Consider the following 22220-nt stretch of genomic DNA (forward strand, 5'->3'; position numbering starts at 1 on the left):
TTGTCTATTTATCAGTGCCCAAATGCATATAATTATTGGCAATCTTGTTGAAGCGTGGGTGTTATGTTTCAAGACTGCTAATATTTTTTGACAGCCAAGCAGGTCTCAAAGCTGAAAAGTGTCGCCATTTGTCACGAAGCATCAGACTATCACACAATTCTACTGTTCTGTGTCCAACCAACTTGTGAAATATGCAGTGTTGGAATTTGGTGGGATATTTTCATAATATATGTCTTTGACAGTGATAGACGTCCAATCCATTGTGGCCTCTCTCAGTCAAAATGGATTGGATGTCAATCACTGTAAGGGAGTTAACCAGCTGTGGGCTTGTTGTTCTACTTTGTGTTTGGAATCAAGCAGTAAATTAATTTTTTTCTCTTGCCTTTCAACGTTTCAATCAATGCGGTTTTGCCCGTTTTGGTCTATTTTCGCTAATCTAACGTAACACCCTGTACCGCCGGAAAAAGCGGCTCTGCCACTCTTAATACCACCCACTTTATGGTTTCCTTAGTTTTCCTTCAGTTCCTCATTTTAAGCTTTCTATTGCACCATTGACCCACATTTTAACACGAATCAGCAGGAGGCAGGACACGTTTTGTATTGTTTGCTGGAGGCAGGGCACGTTTTGTATTGTTTGCTAATTTGTGCTATGAGTCGACTAATTGTATATTAATTATCTGAAAACCTACCTAAGATGGAGGTGGGTCTGTCTGTGTAAAGATAACTCAAAAACGAAAAAAGGGATTATCAAACTTGTCGGGAATGTTTGAAATATGAAATGGAGGAGATGATACATTTTTGGCTTAGCTTATTTCAAATTTGCGGGGTAAAAGAGGTCATAATTTTACATGAAAGTTGAGCGGCATAAGCTTTGAATTTGCCTGCTTAGGCGGAGCTTTCTGAGTGCTGCTTTAGTTTACTGTTTTATTGCTCTGAGATTTATAGTTTAGCTATAAATTTGCATTGGTGCTGCAAACTATAATTAACTATTTTTTTAGTGATATTTTTTTTATTCAAAATGCTTTTTTAAAAAAAATATCCATAATAAAAAATATACTGTTTTGTCTTGAATTATAAATACAGTATATTCTTTTTAAAAAAATGAAACAAAGAAGGGCATTGACTGTCCCATTTTGATTTTTTTTTTTAAAATTACACATATTTCTAAAATGGAAAAAAATATATATATTGACTTTAAAAATAATACATTATTCTTTCGATTAAAAAAAATATTCAGAATAACATTTCATTTGACAGTGGGTTCATAAGACTGTCATTAGACTTCTAAATTATGACATGACACTGTCATGAGCTCATTTATAACAGATATTTAAGTGTCATCCGGCAAATTATGTTACTTTTGACTAGATTTAAAGATGCGGATTGGACATAAATGGAGTTATGGACATAATTTGCCGGATCACACTTAATGACATCTGTCATAAGCATTCAATATTGCTTCTGACAGTGTCATGTTGTAAATATGATGGTCTTATGTAGGGCTGCAGCTATCGATTATTTTAGCATTCGATTAACCGATGAATTAGTTTGAGTCATTGGAAAAGGTACATAAACAATTCGAATACCTGAGCTGAGCCTCAAATCGAATGAAAAAATTAATAAATGAGGATCTCAGTACAACAAAAGAACAATTGGCTAACTTACATAGCAAAAGTCCGCTAGCTTAAGTGCTCTAGAATGCTAACATTTTTTCCCCCCAAAACTCTTAATAGTTCAGACACATATTCACACAAAAAGCGGCTAAATATACCTATGAACTAAATTACGAATGCATAAAAAAAAACATTAGGTCAAACAAAAACTTAGCTTATGTTGGTCTAAACAGGGAGCACCTGGATTCAGCCATGTGAAATGAGTCATGTCATATTCAATGTTGCCAGTAGAGGGCAGTGTATCCACCCAAATCAATCAAACTAAATGCGAACACTTGCAAAACAAACTATTACAACGCCAGTTTGATTAAACGAATACTCTGAGCAGCAAAATATAATTTGAATCTTTTTTTCTAATCGAATTACTCGAGTGAATCGATTAATCGTTGTAGCACTGCCATTAGTCTTATGAACCCACTGTCAAATAGTGTTACTAAATTCTTTGTTTATAAATAAACATAAAAAAAAAAAAAAAAGATTATTTACTGAAAAAATGCTCAAAAGAATATTTGGATATTTTCTGGGGAGGGTTAACAATGTCTCTAAACGATTCAACCATTTAAATCATTACATTAATTGCAGCATTCACACTGACTATGTAAACATCTCATTTCCCATTCATGTACATTTTCCTGTGCCATGTGTTCCCGGAAGCGTGGGTAGCTTACAAGCTAGCTCACAGGAACCGGTTTGGTCAAACCAGACACTGAATAAACACTTGCTGATGACTTGACACATTCTTCCTCCCTTCCTGGAAAGCTGTTGTATTTTGAAAAGATACCCGAAACTCCTAATTCTGACTCAAAAGAGTCATTTTTTGGTCTCAATTTGGCTCCATCGTGATCTTGTTTTGTTGCCACTGGCAGCGGAGGACGTAATGAAGTTCTTTGATCGACCCTTCCATCTCACTTGAAATGCATTATGGATCCCTTGGGTTGTTAGACATGAAGGCATCCAATTATCTCCCACTCTTCAATGCATTTTCCATTGATCTGCACTCAAGTCATGGGCATCCTTTGCTTCTCACCCACATTGCTTGCATTAAGTTATCACCATAGCGTAACAGTATGTTCCTGTTTTCTCTCCATGTGTTGCCTGACTTGTTTCAAAGTGAATTTACGTTGATTTGTAAGGCCGTCCTCATCTCAAACAGATGACAGGAGGACAAATACCTTCCCGGTGACATAATTACTATGTTGTGTAATCTCCGGGCGGTTGATTTTCTGTTCGTTGCTTCAGGCTGTCCAGTTGTAAATCAAAAGAACAAGTAATTTCCTTTTCAGGGATTTATCTTGAGATTGATTAGACGTCTGTCAGCGTCAAAGGGAGTGGAGAGTGTTTTTAAAAGGACCACAACAAAAAACAACACTCCAATCAATGCAGTCATTTCGCTAATGTTCTGGTTTATAATCCCGCTTTTTTATGAGCCACTCTCTCCTCCCCCACTTGTAATTCTCATCCTAACATGGACACCTGGCTGCCTTTTAAGGAGCGTGCGCTTTTATAATAGCAAATATAGATATTAATTTTATGAAGGGGAAGAACAGAAGAGGAAACAGTCATGTCGTTATGTTTTTTTAAACAAATATAGTAGGGATAAGGCGAAGTATCTAGTGCTGCAACAATGCCTGTAATTTTCAGACCAGAGGCCGCTACTTTTTTCCTTTACTTTGAATCCTGCGACTTATAGTCCAATGCGGCTTATTTGTTGATTTATTTGGGTTAATAGGTAAGTAAGGTAAATAAGTATATTTAGCCGTTTTTTGTGGGAAAATGTGTTTGAACCATTTTTTAAGAGCATTGTAAGAAAAAAAAGTTGGATTTTACAGGATTTAAGCTAGCTGACTTTAGCTATGTAAGTTAGCCAATTGTTCTTTTGATATACTTACATAGATCCTCATTTATTTTTTTAGGGCTGTCAAATGATTAACATTTTTAATCGAGTTAATTACAGCTTAAAAATTAATCGCAATTCAAACCATCTATAAAATATGCCATATTTTTCTGTAAATTATTGTTGGAATGGAAAGATAAGACACAAGATGGATATATATACATTCAACATACGGTACATAAGTACTGTATTTGTTTATTATAACAATAAATCAACAAGATGGCATTAACATTATTAACATTCTGTCAAAGTGATCCATGGATAGAAAGACTTGTAGTTCTTAAAAGATAAATGTTAGTACAAGTTATAGAAAGTTTATAAATTTGTAAAATTTTCAATCAAAAAATAAACTAGTAGCCCGCCATTGTTGATCTCAAGAATTACACAATGCTCATGGGTGCTTAAGCCCATAAAATCAGTCGCACCCAAGCGCCAGCAGAGGACGACAAAACTCCAAAAAACACAAATAACAAGTTGCCATTGCACTGTGCTGTCATTTTAATCTGTTTGAGCGGGGTATGTGTGTTAATTGCGTCAAATATTTTAACGTGATTAATTACAAAAATTAAACACCGCCCGTTAACGCGATAATTTTGACAGCCCTAATTTTTAAAAACTGTTAGGTTTAGGGTTAACTGGGTTAATTTTTTTATATTCCTTGTCCAAATACTCGATTATTCGAACTGACGAGTTAATCGAAAAATCGACTACTAAAATTATCGATACCTGCAGCCCTACCCTCCATAACATTCCTTTAATTCATATGAGTGAGTCCACTCAAGTTCACTCACGCTGCAGAGAACAGCCTCTAGACAACGTAGATTGATTAAACGATGATTTACACATTTGTGCTTTTGATCATAGAGCAACAGAGCCTTCAATGGCAGAATTGTTCATAGATAAGCTGCACTGGACTATAAGCCACAGCTGTCCTCACTGTATTATGGGATTTTTACACCAAAACCTGTAACCTGTAACACTTTATTGACAGCGGCATAGTACGACTGTCATAAAACCAAATGAACCACCATGAAGCTTTGAACCAATTGGCTGCAAAGTTTCATTGCTTAATTTAGCTATCACTGCTCCCTTGCAGGGAAACAGTCAACCTCTGCTGCCATCTGCTGTCAACACTGTTGTTGTCCAAAATGCCTCCTAGCATGCATTGCAGTGCTATAGATGTAAAGAACAATCAAAATTCATGTTCTGTGTGAATTTTTTCTTCAGTTTCTGTTCCAGTTGTTTCATTAATTGCTAGTTATGGTATTTGGTAACACTTTATTTGACAGTGGCACCTTAAGACTGTCATTAGACTATCATAATTATGACATGACACTGACATGAGCATTAACGAATGCTTAGAACGGATGTCATTTATTGTTAGCCGACAAATTATCTCACTTTTGAATGGATGTAAAAGATCCAAGCTGGATATAAATGGAGTTAGTTAATTTGCCGGATGACGCTTAATGACATCTGTCATAACCATTCAGTAATGCCCATGATACTGTCATATCATAATTATGACAGTCGTATGACACAGCTGTCAAGTAAAGTGTGACCTCTTAACCCAAATAAATCAACAAATAAACCGCACTGGACTGTAAGCACAATCGGCCTGTTTTCCGATCACGGGATCGGATTGAGATATCAGTATTGAGTATATTTTTGAGTATCGGTATCAAAGCAAATTTTTAGTATTAAGATTTTAGCTGCCATCATTCCTTTTTTATTTTGGGGCATTTCCACGTCACTTGCTGTCGATTTGGGGACATTTCTGCGACACTCCTTGTTGTTTTGGGAATTTCTATTTCAGTTAAAATGGATTTGATGTATATCAATGGCAGCGAATGAGTTAACTGCTCTCCCTTAGCTGAAGTGTTATTGCATTTCACTGTGTACGTGTTTCACAAGGGAGGTAATAGAGTTACGCTAGCTTTATTGGCCTTCAAACCTGTGTATGCTTGTGTAAAACAATTGCAGAACAATTGGATTTCTGCATCGACTTTCTCCTTCCTCCGCTCAGCCTTTTGTGCAGCCACTGAAAAGACAAACCAAACATGGGCTCGGCATTCCTACTGCTCATTTAGCCGTGCCTTTTCAGTTTAATGATGTGTTCCATTTGGACTGACTCATTATTTTGTGGACATCCTTTGTTGTAGAGGATCAATAATGCGGATTGGTACTTGAGTGCAAAAAAAAAAAGTGATCAGTACGTTAATTTTTGTTTTCATGTTCGTGTACGGCTGCCATGAGTAAGAATAGCAAATTAATATGGTATTTTGCTAATCATTGATATGCTAAAAAATGTAAATCTTCTTCTTAATCTCTGTCTTTAGTCCCTATTGAGGTTTAAAAACATCTGATTGTTGTTTGGGGGGCGGGGCACAATACAGTTTCATAATTTTCATATACTTGCTGCTAATGCACATTTCCAGCTAAAAGTCTCGAGTGGCACAACCGTCCACAAAAGTGTCATTTATGAGCTTGTTGACTTATCGTAAAAATAATCGGTGATTAGTCGACTATCAAAATAATCCCTTGTGGCAGACCTGTTAATGTTCATAGTTCTTAAGTCGTTTCATAAAAGACTTTAAAATTATTTTTTTGTGTGTATGTCATCCAATCCATCATTGAAATGATTTATGAATAAATTCTCACCTCAGAAACTTTCACTCATGCTTTTCTGGCGGTTAACGTCTAATCTATAGCACTGGATTGAATCAAATGATCACGGCTACCTAAGGGTGTAACGGTACATGTATTTGTATTGAACCGTTTCGGTACATGGTGCTCGGTTCGGAACGGAGGCGTACCGAACGAGTTTCTGATGTAATGTAACCCTTACTTTTCGAGGCTGCGAGTCGGTCGGGTTACAGTTTCTTTGTGTAGATTATATTTACGCCGTCTTCTCTACTATAAAATGAGGACCAACACGGAACGACAGTATAACCCAGAAACGTCAACGACAACGTGGCCGCCGCGAAAACGCAGTGAAACGCGGGCGTCAAAGTCAGTCAGCCAATGCACACCAGTCGCAGTGCGACCGCATGTTAGACGCGTCCTAGAAGCTGCTCAACACGATGCACGCGAAAAGACCAGCAGAGTTTATTATTTGACGGGAGACGCGACCCTCCTGCGTCAATACTACTACCGGTAGCTAGGATCGGGCAGACCGGAAGTCACTCGTGTAAAAATACGGTGGATCCGGTCGATTTTCAAACTAATATGCAATCATAACCCACTTTTTGAGTCCATCAGAGCTTTTGAGTGGTAGATCGGGGCACAGTTGACTTGTCTTTGTTGATTTACTGCTGTCTTCTCTTCTGTAATAATAACCAACACGGCCCCATGTTCAATGCAAAACCCTCCTACCACAACAAAACAACTAGGAACTAATATTCACATAGGAACTAAAGTTATAAAACCTAAAATATAATATATAAATGAATACTACATCACATTTGTAAAATATAAACACATAATAAAATAAATACTAGCCCATTTCAGTAAATTGAAATAAGCTAAAACACCTGTAATTAAATAATAAGAATAACACACAAATCCTGCTTACACAATTAAATTTATTTATTTCTGTGTGGCGCTTTAACTTGAGAAAGTCCTCCAATAAAGCTTTTGAAAACCCTTCATAAAAAAAAAAAAAAAAAAAAAAAAAAGATTCATTGAGGCATTTCATTTGTAAAATACATGTTAAAATCTTTGTCATTGGGATTGCTTTTCTCTTTAGCACAGGACTTTTTTTCTTCTTTCTTTCAGAAAGAAAGCTGACCAATACGCGGGGTCTGAAAGGCAAATTGTTGTTGGATTATCTTTAAATACCCGCTACTTTTTGAGCAGAATTCTAGCTTTGTATAGGCTAATGTCCCTATTGTTGAAAGCACAAAGGTGTGTAATAAACAACTAGCACATTTATATTTTGCATTTTGTTTTCTTACTGTACCGAAAATGAACCGAATCGTGACCTCAAAACCGAGGTACGTACCAAACTGAGATTTTTGTGTACCGTTACACCATTAGTTATTGACCATTAGATGTCTCTAACGCTACGTTCATACCGAGGGTCGTAATGCACAATTTCGATTTTTTTTTTTTTTTTTTTGTCATGTTTTTTTGGCCTGCCCATTCAGACTGCCTTTGTCCATTGAGCCCGTCTGACACGCGCTGAGCAAACTGACCCGCATGTGCAGGAGTATCAAAACAAACAACTACACATGCTGGCACAACGTCATTCTCGGGTGATCATATTTTGAGTTCCAAAAGGAGAACACAAATAACAGACACACAGTGCCCTCCATAATTATTGGAACCCCTGGTTAAGATGTGTTTTTTAGCTTCTAATATTTTTTTTAATTCAAATAATATGGGACCTTAATGGAAAAAAAGAGAAAAATCCAACCTTCAATACAATTGCATTTATTCAGTGGGGAAAAAATCCCACATAAAGAAATAATTATTTGACATCAAATAATATGTCACAATTATTAGCACCCCTGATGTTAATACTTTTTACAACCCCCTTTTGCCAACAAAACAAGGTCTGGGGACTGAGATGCGCCATGGGAGGAGCTTGATTTTGTGTCTGGTGAACCATTTCTGTGTAGATTTGGCCATATGTTTTGGGTCATTGTCTTGCTGAAAGACCCAGTGACGACCCATCTTCAGCTTTCGGGCAACAGATTTTGATTTAAAATGTCCTGGTATTTCAAAGCATTCATGATGCCATGCACCCTAACAAGGTTCCCAGGGCCTTTGGAAGCGAAACAGCCCCACAGCATCACTGACCCACCCCCATACTTCACAGTGGGTATGAGGTGCTTTTCAGCATGCGCATCCTTGGTGGCACGCCTGACCCGCCAGACCAAAGCACACGGTCCCAGGCTTCAACTGGGACCGTGTGCTTTGGTCATGTCGGAACCAAACACTCTAAGTGGGTCCGGCATCATGAATGCTTTGAAATACCAGGACATTTTAATCAAAATCTGTTGCCCTCTGCCCGAAAGCTGAAGATGGGTCGTCACTTGGTCTTTCAGCAAGACAATGACGCTAAACATATGGCCAAATCTACACAGAAATGGTTCAACAGACACAAAATCAAGCTCCTCCCATGGCCATCTCAGTCCCCAGACCTTGTTTTGATGGCAAAAGGGCGTTGTAAAAAGTATTAACACCAGGGGTGCTAATAATTGTGACACACATTATTTGATGTCAAATAATTTTTTCTTTATGTGGGATTTTTTCCCCACTGAATGAATGCACTTGTATTGAAGGTTGGATTTTTCTCTTTTTTTCCACTAAGGTCCCATATTATTTGGAAAAAAAAATATTAGAAGCCAAAAAACACATCTTTTTCAGGGATGCCAATAATTATGGAGGGCACTGTATTTGCAAATTATCGAAACGTCACATTTTTCAGGGAAAAAAACATTGGGGGAAAAAAAAAGCCTAATCATGTCTCCTTTTGACTTGACAGTAGCACCACTATGTTCATAGGTTGCATAGGCGTGTAAAATTGTATTTCTTGATGTTGTTCTCCTCTTCTGTCTTCTTCCTTCCTTTCTGTCCTTCCATTCTCCCCTTCTGCTCACGGGTTTTTCAATAAAAAAAATATATACAATGAAAAAAGTCAAATTCTGAACAACAAATTTTTCTGTGGATTATAACAATTACGAATGATTATTATTAGGGTTGTTCCGATCATGTTTTTTTTTTTTGCTCCCGATCCGATCCCGATCGTTTTAGTTTGAGTATTTGTCCCGATCGGATTGCTTTTTTTTTTGCTAATTATTTCTTTATGTGGGATTTTTTCCCCACTGAATAAATGCACTTGTATTGAAGGTTGGATTTTTCTCTTTTTTTTTTTTTTTTCCATTAAGGTCCCATATTATTTGAATTAAAAAAACATATTTGAAGCTAAAAAACATATCTTAACCATGGGTGCCAATAATTATGGAGGGCACGGTAAATAATCCCTATTTAATCTTATATTCAAAGTTTATATGGATTGATGACGCACACACATAAGGGCAGTTTGCCCCGACTCTTGGCCGTGTAAGCACTCTTGAAATATTGGTCATTCGTAGCACAGAAAGAAAACAGAGTATTCTGAAGCTTATCCTTTTTCACCCTCATTTTATTTTTTTTATGACTGTTGTGCATTTGTGCAGTATGAGTCTAGCCTAAAATGCTTGGGATTTGTTATCTGAGCATTATCATTTTTTAAACATCCAGTGGGGTATCACAATAATATTAGCCATAATATGTTCAGGCCATGATCGCATATATCTGTATAGGTTTGATATTGGTATCAGATTTTTGGAATTGGACGATATCGGTTAAAAAGTCATTACTGGACAACTCTTTTTAAAAAAAAAAAAAATGTGTGTATCTTATCCAATCCTTCATCTTCTGGATGATTTATGAACAAACGATCACGTCAGAAACAAAGTTTTGATCCTTAATTTATTGTCTGCCACTAATGTCGATAGATGCCTCACCCATCATTTTATGAATAAACTCACTTCAGAAACTTTAATTTCAAGATTTGTATTCTCATGCTTGTCTGCCATTGACAGCAATAGACGTCCAATCCATTGCACTGGATTGAAATCAAATGAACGTTACCAACCCTCCCAGTTCAAGTTGATTGGACGCCTATCACAGTTATTAGCACTGAAATGCCACTTATCTGTTTTGTGCAGGTAGAGGTGAGGCCTCTTCAGATGCAGGAACATGTTGGCTATGGACCAAGGAGTGGTGGAGGAATGGCTGTCAGAATATAAGGTACAGTAAAAACTAGGGCTGTCAAACGATTAAAATTTTTTATCGAGTTAATCGCAGCTTAAAAATTAATTAATTGCAATTCAAACAATCTCTAAAATATGCCATATTTTTCTGTAAATTATTGTTGAAATGGAAAGATTAGACACAAGACGGACATAAACATTCAACAAACTGTACATAAGTACTGTATTTGTTTATTATAACAATAAATCCACAAGATGGCATTAACATTATTAACATTCTTTCTGTTAAAGGGATCCACGGATAGAAGGACTTGTAGTTCTTAAAAGATAATTAGAGTACAAGTTATAGTAATTTTTAGGGCTGTCAAACGATTAAAATTTTTAATCGAGTTAATTACAGTTTAAAAATTAATCGTAATTAATCGCAATTCGGACCATCTATAAAATATGCAATATTTTTCTGTAATTTATTGTTGGAATGGAAAGATAAGACACAAGAAGGATATATACATTCAACATACGGTACATAAGTACTGTATTAGTTTATTATAGCAATAAATCAACAAGATGGCATTAACGTGATTAAAATTCTCTTAAAGCGATCCATGGATAGAAAGACTTGTAGTTCTTAAAAGATAAATGTTAGTACAAGTTATAGAAATTTGATATTAAAACGCCTCTTAATGTTTTCGTTTTATTACAATATGTAAAATTTTCAATCAAAAAATAAACTAGGAGCTCGCGATTGTTGATGTCAATAATTACACCATGCTCACTCCCCGAACCCACAAAATCATTTGGACCCAAGCGCCAGCAGAGGGCGGCAAACACCAAAAAACAAGTAACAAGCGGACATTACACTGCTGTCATTTTAATCTGTTTGAGCAGGGCATGTGCGTTAATTGCGTCAAATATTTTAACGTGATTGATTTAAAAAATTAATTACCGCCCGTTAACGCGAGAATTTTGACAGCCCTAGTAATTTTATATTAAAAACCCTCTTAATGTTTTCGTTTTATTAAAATTTGTAAAATTTTCAATCCAAAAATCAACAAATAGCTCGCCATTGGGACGTCACATGGGCTCCCTGCCGTCCCTCCATAGTGTCTTTAACTACGTGTGGTAGTGATTGAAATACACCACAAGGTGTCGATGGCGAGTTTTAAATTAGAGATCTAGCCGAGGCAAAGTCTAAGTTTTATGTGTATTTTGCATAGCTATTTAATTGGGATTGCCAGTTCTCTTTGCATTGAGTGCTTTTATTTTTTTGAGCGATAGGAATATTATTTTTGTTGTGCTTTCACTAAATGATACTGTAGTGACTTAATTGTTCCGCCCAAATGCATGATGGGAAGTTAGGCAACCCTGACTGTCAGTGGTGGCTGCAAATGGTAGAGTATGTTCAGCGTTGTGTTCAATTAAGCGTGTTAAGAAATAGATCGTCTCCTGTCATTCTTCCCCACGTCGTTCACCACAATAGTACTTATATTTGTTGTGAAAGAGTTGCCAAAGCTTAAGCAAATAAAAGGCGCGGTCCAATGAACGCCTGTGTCCACTCACATTTTTCAGTCTTTTCGCTCTCAATGTGCTAAAACGGCGTCAATGTAAACTGTTTGAGGCAACGCATGAACGGGTCATTCCATGCATGCGTTAATTGCGTTAAATATTTTAACGTGATTCACTTAAAACAATTAATTACCGCTCGTTAACGCGATAAATTTGACATCACTAGTAAAAACCTGTAAATTGTTATGAATATTCATGGACTTCATAATGTATTGACATGACACATTCCCCATTCACTGCGTCACGCCTTCCCGAAGGGGGCCCTCCAACACACCGCTTCATTTATTAGCAGTTGGTCACATGCAGCGATCTAACGCCAGATTTAGGTTGGAAAAAGTACGAAAGCTGCACTCCATACAAACAGGAAGGATTGTCTCAGGAGTGATTTGTACAATACATCCATTTTGAAACGTTGTGAAAAAAATCAATGGGAGAAATTAGCCGCTACAGCATTAGCATTATACTTATACGCAGTATTTATGTAAAAGAAATGCTACCTGCACGTTTTTTTTTTTTTTTTTTTTTTTTTTTTGTTTTTTTTTTTGCCTTTAACCAAGAATCAAGACTGTTTTACGTCCATATCTTTGAAGAATTTGGGGATTTAAGCATTTATTCACAAGAATTTTCAACAGGAAAAGCTCTTTGTTTACATATGGCGGCCGCTAATTTCCTTACTGATTAGCCAAATATTTACGTAAAATAAACGCTACCTGCAAATTTTTTTGCTTTAACCCAAGAATCGAGAATGTTTTACGGCCATATCTATAAAGAATTCAGGGGTTATCTATAAAGAATTCAGGGATTTTAGCATTTATTCACAAGAATTTTCAACAGAAAAAGCTCTGTTTACATTTGGCGGCCGCTAATTTCCTTACTGATTCGCAATATTTATGTAAAATGAATGCTACCTGCATGTTGTTGGTTTTTTTCCGCCCGCTTTTAACCAAGAATCGTGACTTTTACTTTCATATCTATAAAGAATTCAGGGATTTAAGCATTTATTCACAAGAATTTTCAACGGAAAAAGCTCTTTGTTTCCACTCGGTCAGCTTTAACGGAGATAGGCCCCTTTTGAATCGGCCCTGCGACCCGTGTCCCGTCAATATATTATGAAGTCTATGGAATATTAAACTAATTTTTTGTTTTTTGACTTTGTGTTTTTCAGACCTTGCCTGACAGCGCCGTGTCAGCCTATGCTGCATCACTTAAAGACAAAGGTGCTCTTGTCCCAGCACTCTACAAGGTCATCCGGGAGAACTACAGCGAAGTAGGAACCTAAAAATATTCCTGGTTACAGCTCGTGCATTCAATTGATGACGTGATATTTCGTGTTTCTTCTGGTCCTCAGCTGCTGGAACCGGTGTGTCACCAGTTGTTTGAGTTTTATCGGAGCGGCGAGCCCCAGCTGCAGAGGTTTACCCTTCAGTTCCTTCCGGAGCTCCTGTGGAGTCTTCTGTCTGTCAGCGCGGCAAGGGACCCGCACACCTCGGGCTGCATCGAAGCCCTTCTTTTGGGCATTTACAATTTGGTATGGAAGGTGTCTTAAATGTTTTTGTTACAATTCCAAATATTTGTTTGTAATGTAGCCTTTCTGAAGGAATGAGAACGATACAAAACTAATGTCCTGTGTGCGTGCTAATATCTTCTCACTTCCCGTCTGCATGGAAGAAAAGGTCATGTGTCACTCAGCACATTGTGCTCTTCTTCGTAATTGATTTGACATTAACAAGCACTCAGGGGGCACACAAGCACTGCCTCAAGGAGACTCGCTGGATAACGAGTTGACTCAGAGTCCCCCATTAATTCCCTGGGACGTCTATCGCCGTCTATCAGCCTATGAGTTCCAGAATTTTAGGGGGAGAGTGCTGACTTCTTTATTTTCTTGTCTTTCAGGAAATAGTTGATAAAGATGGGCAAAGTAAAGTATTATCCTTCACGGTTCCTTCCCTCTCCAAACCTTCAGTGTACCACGAGGTAAGATTAAACTCTGACTTTGGTGGAAATTTAAAACTAAAATATCACGTGGTTTTTGTAGCCATCTGCCATCGGTTCCATGGCCCTGACAGAAGGCGCTCTCGCCAATCATGGGCTGAGTAGGGTGGTCTACAGCGGGCCGCTTCTACAGAGAGAAAACTTTACAGCACAAAACAGGTGATCATATAAAAGTCCCTGTGAAGGATTTTATCTTGCATATATTAACATGAACTGTTTGTATATGTCTAGCAGCATTGTGGCCATGTTTAGCCTTTACCAGCTGTCCAGCTTTGTTAGTTTTGAATTTGCAATTTTGCTTTTAGGGGTTTTGTCATGTCATTTCAAGCTCAAGGCTAGCGAACTTGTGTCATGCAATGTCCTGTCAGACTCATGATCTGAATTTGTGGTGACCTGAAAGTCATCTTCATAATAAATATAGCATCTGGACATTGGTGACCAAACATTTGCGTCCATATTTTAATATGTGACTCAGACGCAACACAATAAAGATATTCTGTAGATATATACACATACAGTGAGGAGAACAAGTATTTGATACACTGCCAATATTGGCAGTGTATCAATTACTTGTTCTCCCCACTGTACATATAATTATATTACTTTTTATATTATCCCTTTATGGAGAACTTATTTGATTTAAATACGATGAAATTAAAAAAAAAAAAAAAACAACTGATTGTTATTGGGGTTCATAACCAATTTATTTCTATTTTTATCCATTTTAATAGTATTTATTTAGTCCTTGATAATTAATAAAAAGAATATAAAAATTATATATTTAAAAAAATACTGATTGTTCATTTAAAACATAAGTACACGATAAATTATAATAATAAAATTTTGAATAAGAATATTTTTAAATAAATACTTTATTATCTATATATATATATTAGGGCTGTCAAAATTATCGTGTTAACAGGCGGTAATTAATTTTTTAAATTAATCACGTTAAAATATTTGACGCAATTAATGCACATGCCCCGCTCAAACAGATTAAAATGACAGCAGTGTCATGGCCACTTGTTACTTGTTTTTTGTCTCCCTCTGCTGGCGCTTTGGTGCGACTGATTTCATGGGTTTAAGCACCATGAGAATTGTGTAATTATTGACGTCAACAATAGCGAGCTACTAGTTTAATTTTGATTGAAAATTTTACAAATTTTATTAAAATGAAAACATTAAGAGGGGTTTTAATATAAAATTTCTATAACTTGTACTAACATTTATCTTTTAAGAACTAAGTCTTTCTATCCATGGATCGCTTTAACAGAATGTTAATATTAATGCCATCTTGTTTGATTTATTGTTATAATAAACAAATACAGTACTTATGTACAGTATGTTGAATGTATATATCCGTCTTGTGTCTTATCGTTCCAGTCCAACAATAATTTACAGAAAAATATGGCATAGTTTATAGATGGTTTGAATTGCGATTAATTACGATTAATTAATTTTTAAGCTGTGATTAACTCGAATAAATATTTTAATAGTTTGACAGCACTAATATATATACAGTGGTACCTCTACATACAAAGTTAATTCATTCCAGAACCTTGATTGTGAGTCGAAATGGTTGTATGTCGAGCAGGATTTTCCCATAAGAATACATTATAATCCCATTAATTCATTCCACAGTCCAAAAACCTACACTAAATCCTTCATGAATACTGCTGGTAGTATTACAAATAGCAATTACATATAGCAAAACAAATACATTATCAATAAAAATAGAGGAATAATAATAATTCCCTTAATAGTGAAACGAACTGGGTTCGAATGTGGCGGACGTTTTTTTTCTTCTGTACCTGAACACACCGCGTGGCTGACGTGCTGAGAGAGGGAGAGTTTACTTTTGCTTTCATTGTTTTCTTGAGAACACCGTCAACTTTGGTGGTCAGGAGGCGTTTTGGGTTGGATAAGTTTTAAAAAAAAAAGGATACAAATCTGACGAAGGTGGAGATTTCTTTGGCGATGTTACCATGATAATAATTGTCATCTTAATTTATAAAGACGGGCGAACGGTGGGGAGAGGAGAACCGTGGTGATGTATTGTTAAGCCAGTTCACGGATACGCACCCCCCCACGCTCATATTTTTCTATAATTTGCATCTTCATTTCAATGGTGTTACATTTTTCGTTTTTTGAACATCTGTACCAACTTTTTTTAAACCTGCGTTGATTTCTCTCACTAGAAAACTTGCTGTGCGTCCGTCTGCGGTGCTGTAATGTTCGTCGTATTCCGAGCATGTCGTCGGATTTAGAAACAAATGGCGAGTCAAATTTTACGTTGGATGTCCAAAAGATCATGTGTCGAAGTGATCGTATGTCGAGGTACCACTGTATATATTATATAATACCAAAATAGTCTATATAAATAATAGTCAAAAATAGTTGTTTACCACTGTATTAGTGCTCATATACAGGTATACCGTAATTTTCGAACAATAGGCCGCTACTTTTTTCTTTCATTTTGAATCCTGCGGCTTGTAGTCCAGTGCGGTTTATTTGTTGATTCATTTGGGTTAATAGGTAACGCTTTATTTGACAGCGGCGTCATAAGACTGTCACAAGACCGTCATAATAATGACATGACACTATCATGGCCATCACTGAATGCTTATGACAGATCATGTCACTAACTCCATTAATGTCTAGCTCGTATCTTTGACATCCATTCAAAAGTGAGATAATTTGCCTGATGATCCTTAATGACATCTGTTATAAGCATTCATTAATGCTTATGTTAATGTCATGTCATAATTATGATTGTCTTATGAGTCTTATGGTGTCACTGTCAAATAAAGTGTTACCAAATACCATAACTAGCAATAATGAAACAACTGGAACAGTAACTGAAGAAATAATTAGCACAGAATATGAATTTTGATTGTTATTTACATCTGTAGCGCTGCATTGCATGCTAGGAGGCATGTGGGACAGCAACAGTGTTGACAGCAGGTGGCAGCAGTGGTTGACTGTCTCCCCCAAGGGAGCAGTGATGGCCATATGAAGCTTCTTTTAGCATAATGGTCGATTTGGTTTTATGACAGTCTTATGATGCTGCTGTCAAATAAAGTGTTACCGATAAATATCTTGTGGGGTAAATATCCCATAATACAGTGAGGACAGCTGCGGCTTACAGTCCAGTGCGGCTTATTTATGAACCAATGTCGTTTTTGTGTCAAATTTGGTGGGTGGTGTCTTTTTGTCCGAAAATTACGGTAAGTAGTTGAAGTAAATATGTAATTTTTAACATATTTGCTAAACTTGTTCATATAAAATTGTTTTTTCGTGCTTGTTTTTGTCACATTTATTAAACTTTCTCTGATATAACAATTTCGTTCATCCAAATGAATTTTGAATAAACTAAACCCTAGAAACATTCACACCAAGGTTTGCATCAAAGTATATTGGATGTGTATATCTGTCAATTTTACTGAAAAAGTTAGTATTCTTATTCATGCTGCTTGTATAATACCATATTTATTTGTATATATATTTTTTCTCCCCAGATTTGAGGTGCTAACCTTCCTGTTATTGTGCTACAATGCTGCTCTCAGCTACATGAGCTCCACATCCCTCCAGTCGCTCTGCCAGATCAGCTCCAGGTCCAAACATAAACACCACTCATCATTTCTAAATGTACTCATATTACATCATATACTCATTTTTTGTTGTCGTTGTTTTCCCCCCAGAGTCTGTATATGTGGTTACCCACGGCAACAGATCCGACGCTACAAAGGTATCAGCACGCGGATGACGGTTACATCAGAGTTCTTGGTTCAGCTCCTCACGGGCATACACTATGCATTGTAAGTGTACAAAACTAGCTTTTAATTTTTTTTTTTAAATATGCTTTTTAAAACTAATATTTTTATTTTTTTTTTAGGTGTAACGGTGAAGCAGAACTCGGATCCAAAGCCTTGGACGACGTCCTATATCGAGCCCAGTTAGAGTTGTTCCCTGAAGCGCTGTTGGTGAGTGTGAACATGTGACGCCGACACACATGCCCGCTAGTATATTGGCTTCATACACGGCGCTCTTTGCTGTATTGTGTTGCCGTGTCACACTGCAAACTGTGCGTAATCCCAATAGATTATTTACATGCTTTGCACTCTGCTCTGTTTAGCTGTAATCCTGTGGGGGAAGCAGATTGAACCTAAGCTGAAAGTATTACTACGAACAGTCAAGGTGCATTCCTACGCAGTGATGAAAACATGACTGTTGACGGAGTTAGACACCCAAATGTAGAAAATTAAAATATTTTTTAAAATAAACATGCGTCACAGTCCTGTACTGTGAATCACAGTTTTTTTTTTCAATACCTTCTACTTCCAGAGTTGGCTGAGTTGTTTAAAAGTGATACCGATCATGAACATTTCATTGAATTTAGGGATTTAGAGTGACACTGACAGTTTGGTAAACTTGTTAGCATGTTCTCTATGCTATAGTTATCTGAATAACTCTTACCGTAATTTTCGCACTATAAGGCGCACCTGACCATAAGCCGCCACCCACCAAATGTGACTTGAAAACGCCATTGTTCGTAGATTAGCTCTACTGGACTATAAACCGCAGCTGTCCTCACTGGATTATGGGATAATTATACCAAGGATATTCACCGGTAACACTATTTGACAGCGGCATAATACGACTGTCATGAAACTAAATGAACCACCATGAAGCTTTGAACCAATTGGCTTCATTGCTTCAAGAAGCTTAATTTGGCCATTACTGCTCTCCTCAACCTCTGCTGCCACCTGCTATCAACACTGTTGTTGTCCATCATGCCTCCTAGCATGCATTGCAGCGCTATGGATGTAAATAACGATCAAAATTCACATTCTGTGCCAATTATTTCTTCAGCTACTGTTGCAGTTGTTCCATTAATGACTAGTTATGGTATTTGGTAACGCTTTATTTAACAGTGGCGCCATAAGACTGTCAATACACAATCATAATTATGACATGACACTGTCATAAGCATTAGTGAATTTTTATAAAAGATACCACTTTTGAATGGATGTAAAAGATTCGACCTGGACATAATAGTATTGACATAATTTGCCGTACGACACGTAATGACATCTCTCATAAGCATTCATTAATGCCCATGATAGTATCATGTCATAATAATGACAATCTTATGACTGTGTTATGACGCCGCTGTCAAATAAAGTGTTACCAAATACCATAAATAGCAATTAATGAAACAACTGGAGTAGTAACTGAAGAAATAATTGGCACAGAACATGAATTTTGATTGTTATTTACATCTGTAGCATTGCAATGCATGCTAGGCGGCTTGTTGGACAGCAACAGTCTTGACAGCAAGTGGCAGCAGAGGTTGACTAAATAAGTCAACAAAGCCGCACTGGACTATTAACCGTAGGATTCAAAATGAAGGAAATAAGTGGCGGCTTATAGTCCGAAAATTTCGGTAATAACTATGTTACATTAGCATATGTTGCACATTCTCAGTTCGTTGTTTATGAGTCATGTAACGTTAGCATACTGTACACTTATTCAGCCTGTTGGTCTCCATTCTGTTTTGATTTTAAATTGCCTTTCAAGATAACATGTTTGTTGTTTGTGTTGGATTTTAGCAAATAAATTTCCCCCAAAAATGCGTTTTATACTCTAGTGCGACCTATAATTGGTTTTTTTCCTCTTCATTGTGCATTTTTTGGCTGGTGCGACTTATACTCAGGTGTAAGGCTGCAGCTATCGACTATTTTAGTAGTCGATTAATCAATTAAGTAGTTAGTTCGAATAATCGAGTAATCGGATAAGGAACATACCTGAGCTGAGCTTCAAACGGTATTAATAAAAAAAATTTTTTAAAAGAGGACAACAAAAGAACAGTTGGCTGACTTACATAGCAAAAGTCTGCTAGTTTAAATGCCATAAAATGCTAAAGTATTTTTTTTTTACAATGCTCTTAACAAATGGTTCAGACACATATTTCCACAAAAAACGGCTAAGTATGCCTCTTAACTAAATTATGAATGCATAAAAAACATTAGCTCAAACAAAAACTGAGCTTACGTTGGTCTTAACAGAGAGCAGTTGGATTCACCCATGTGAAATGAGGCAGACCAGAGGGCAGTGTATCACGCTAAGCAATAAAACTAAATGCAAACACTTTCAAAATAAACCCTTACAACCCCACTTTGATTAAACAAATACTCGAAGCAATAAAATTTGAATATTTTTTTTTCTAATCGAATACTCGAGTTAATCGATTAATCGTTGCAGCACTACTCAGGTGTGACTTATAGTCCGAAAAATACAGTACCGTATTTACAAATACGTTAAACTAATGTATCACTGATGGTAACTGAACCGATTATTCCTTTTGTGAAAGCTCTTATTCAGTTGAGGATAATATGATCAGCACGTGCATGACGTTTCCCCACGTTTGAACAAAAAACACATTGTCCACCTCTCACACTTTGCTGTTACATGTTCATAAACGTGTAAATACGCTTAACTCGGGGCCTCCCAAGTTTTGAAACTTTCTCTTGTACAAGAAATAGGATTACGGCACACATGCTTGTCGTTCAAATCGCAGCTGACAAGGTATGCTTTGTCCCCTCCGTCAGATGGGGAACGCCATCAAGTCCACACAGCAGGGCGCAACTCTTAAAAACAACACTAAGGAGGGCACGCGAAGTATCCAGGTGGAGATCACGCCCACCGCCTCCAGGATTTCTCGAAATGCTGTCACTTCTCTTTCTATACGGGGGCACCGCTGGAAAAGACACGGTGAGATGCCTGCACGCCTATTTGTGGTGGTGATGTGGATTATATGTTGACAAAAAGAGAGAGAAAACAGGTTCTTACAAATCACAAGAGGAAGAAAATCAAGTGCTTCATTTCACCGTCGAGTGTTGTCATTAGATTTGTTTTCATAGTTGGCTTTGTTCTTATTTGAGATCTTTAGGCAGTGAACCCCCGTTTGTCACGTATTTAAATTTTTTTCAATATTAGCTCATTAGCTACCATTGACAGCGACGTCCAATCCATTTTGCTGTTTGGGCAATGGGCTGCAGTTTGTCCGCTCTTATTTACGGCGAAACATGTTTCCTACAAAACCATAAAGACAAAATAAACATTTTTCAGAATTACTCTCAATTAATCATGATTAATCTATCAATAGATTAATGTGAACTTTTTTTTTCAACTTCAGAGTAAGCCTGTTACAGATTTATTTGAGCCAAATCCACACAAATTAGAATAAAAAGATGTACACATGGGCTGCCATTGATGGCGATGGAGATGCAATCCATTTTGATTGGAAGGCGCAAATGAACAAATGACTTACTCACATATTTATTTGTAGTTTTTACTACTATTCACATAGAAATAAGGTAAAATACACCTCCAATCAATCAGTTCTGCACATGAACAAATACGTATGACTAAAAAAATCTTTTGTTATGTTTTTCTTTTTCAAAAAACTAGCAACTAAAGGAGCTACTGTAATTTTCAGACTCTAAACAGCAACCTTTTTTTCCCTCATTTGGAATCCTGGGGCTTTTAGTCCAGGGCAGCTTATTTGTTGATTTATTTGGGTTAATAGGGAACACTTTATTTGATAGCGGCGTCATGAGACTGTCATAAATATGACATGGCACTATCATGGCATTACTGAATGCTTATGACAGCTGTCTTGAAGTGTCATCCGGCAAATTGTGTCACTAACTCCATTTGTGTCCAGCTCCGATCTTTTACAGCCATTCAAAATTAAGATAATGGCAGATGACACTGAATGACATCTGTTACTGTAGTGGCCCGAATATACAGTAAGTCTGCCCTGATTGTAAGACGACCCCCTCTTTTACAAGACTCAAGTTTGAAAAAAGACTTTTTGAACACCAAATTAATTTTTATACAGGACATAATTACAGTACGTCCGAAACAAATCATTATAACAATATATTTGATAGAAAAAGCATGTTATTTTGCCTCATTCAAATCTTAATATCTGAACATTTAAATCTGTAAACAAAAGTGCAATCAAATTCGTAAATGAATGGCTTCTTTTTTTTTTTTTTTATGTAAATAAACCAATCTATTCTGATAAAACAACAAAATTGCAATAAGTGCATTAACCATCAAAGTGAAGTCTAACTAGCTGTAGTCTTGAAACAAATCTGAATAAGGAAAAACATTGCAATAAAATAATGCAAACTGGTTAAACTAAAAAGAGTAGCTGAGATCTGTCAGGACAGAACATTGCTTCAATGATATCTGGCGCCATCTAGCGTCGTGAATGGGGAAAGTAGCTGAGATCTGTCATGACGGAACATCGCTTCAATG

At 36.7% G+C, this 22220-nt stretch overlaps 1 protein-coding gene across 3 annotated transcripts in view; it reads left to right on the forward strand.

The window, feature by feature from the left end:
• The window catches only part of hycc1 (hyccin PI4KA lipid kinase complex subunit 1), a 40637-nt gene that overhangs the window by 9170 nt on the left and 9247 nt on the right, over positions 1 to 22220 (forward strand). For all 3 annotated transcript variants that reach the window (XM_057828151.1, XM_057828153.1, XM_057828154.1), the window contains exons 2-10: positions 10287 to 10368; positions 13063 to 13164; positions 13246 to 13425; positions 13791 to 13871; positions 13933 to 14048; positions 17408 to 17503; positions 17591 to 17707; positions 17785 to 17872; positions 20501 to 20663. In XM_057828151.1, coding sequence (XP_057684134.1) covers positions 10318 to 10368; positions 13063 to 13164; positions 13246 to 13425; positions 13791 to 13871; positions 13933 to 14048; positions 17408 to 17503; positions 17591 to 17707; positions 17785 to 17872; positions 20501 to 20663 — 994 coding nt within the window. In that variant the 5' untranslated portion in view covers positions 10287 to 10317. The remainder of the gene's footprint in view (positions 1 to 10286; positions 10369 to 13062; positions 13165 to 13245; positions 13426 to 13790; positions 13872 to 13932; positions 14049 to 17407; positions 17504 to 17590; positions 17708 to 17784; positions 17873 to 20500; positions 20664 to 22220) is intronic.

This window comes from Corythoichthys intestinalis, chromosome 22, assembly GCF_030265065.1.
Source record: "Corythoichthys intestinalis isolate RoL2023-P3 chromosome 22, ASM3026506v1, whole genome shotgun sequence".
Lineage (NCBI taxonomy): Eukaryota > Metazoa > Chordata > Actinopteri > Syngnathiformes > Syngnathidae > Corythoichthys > Corythoichthys intestinalis.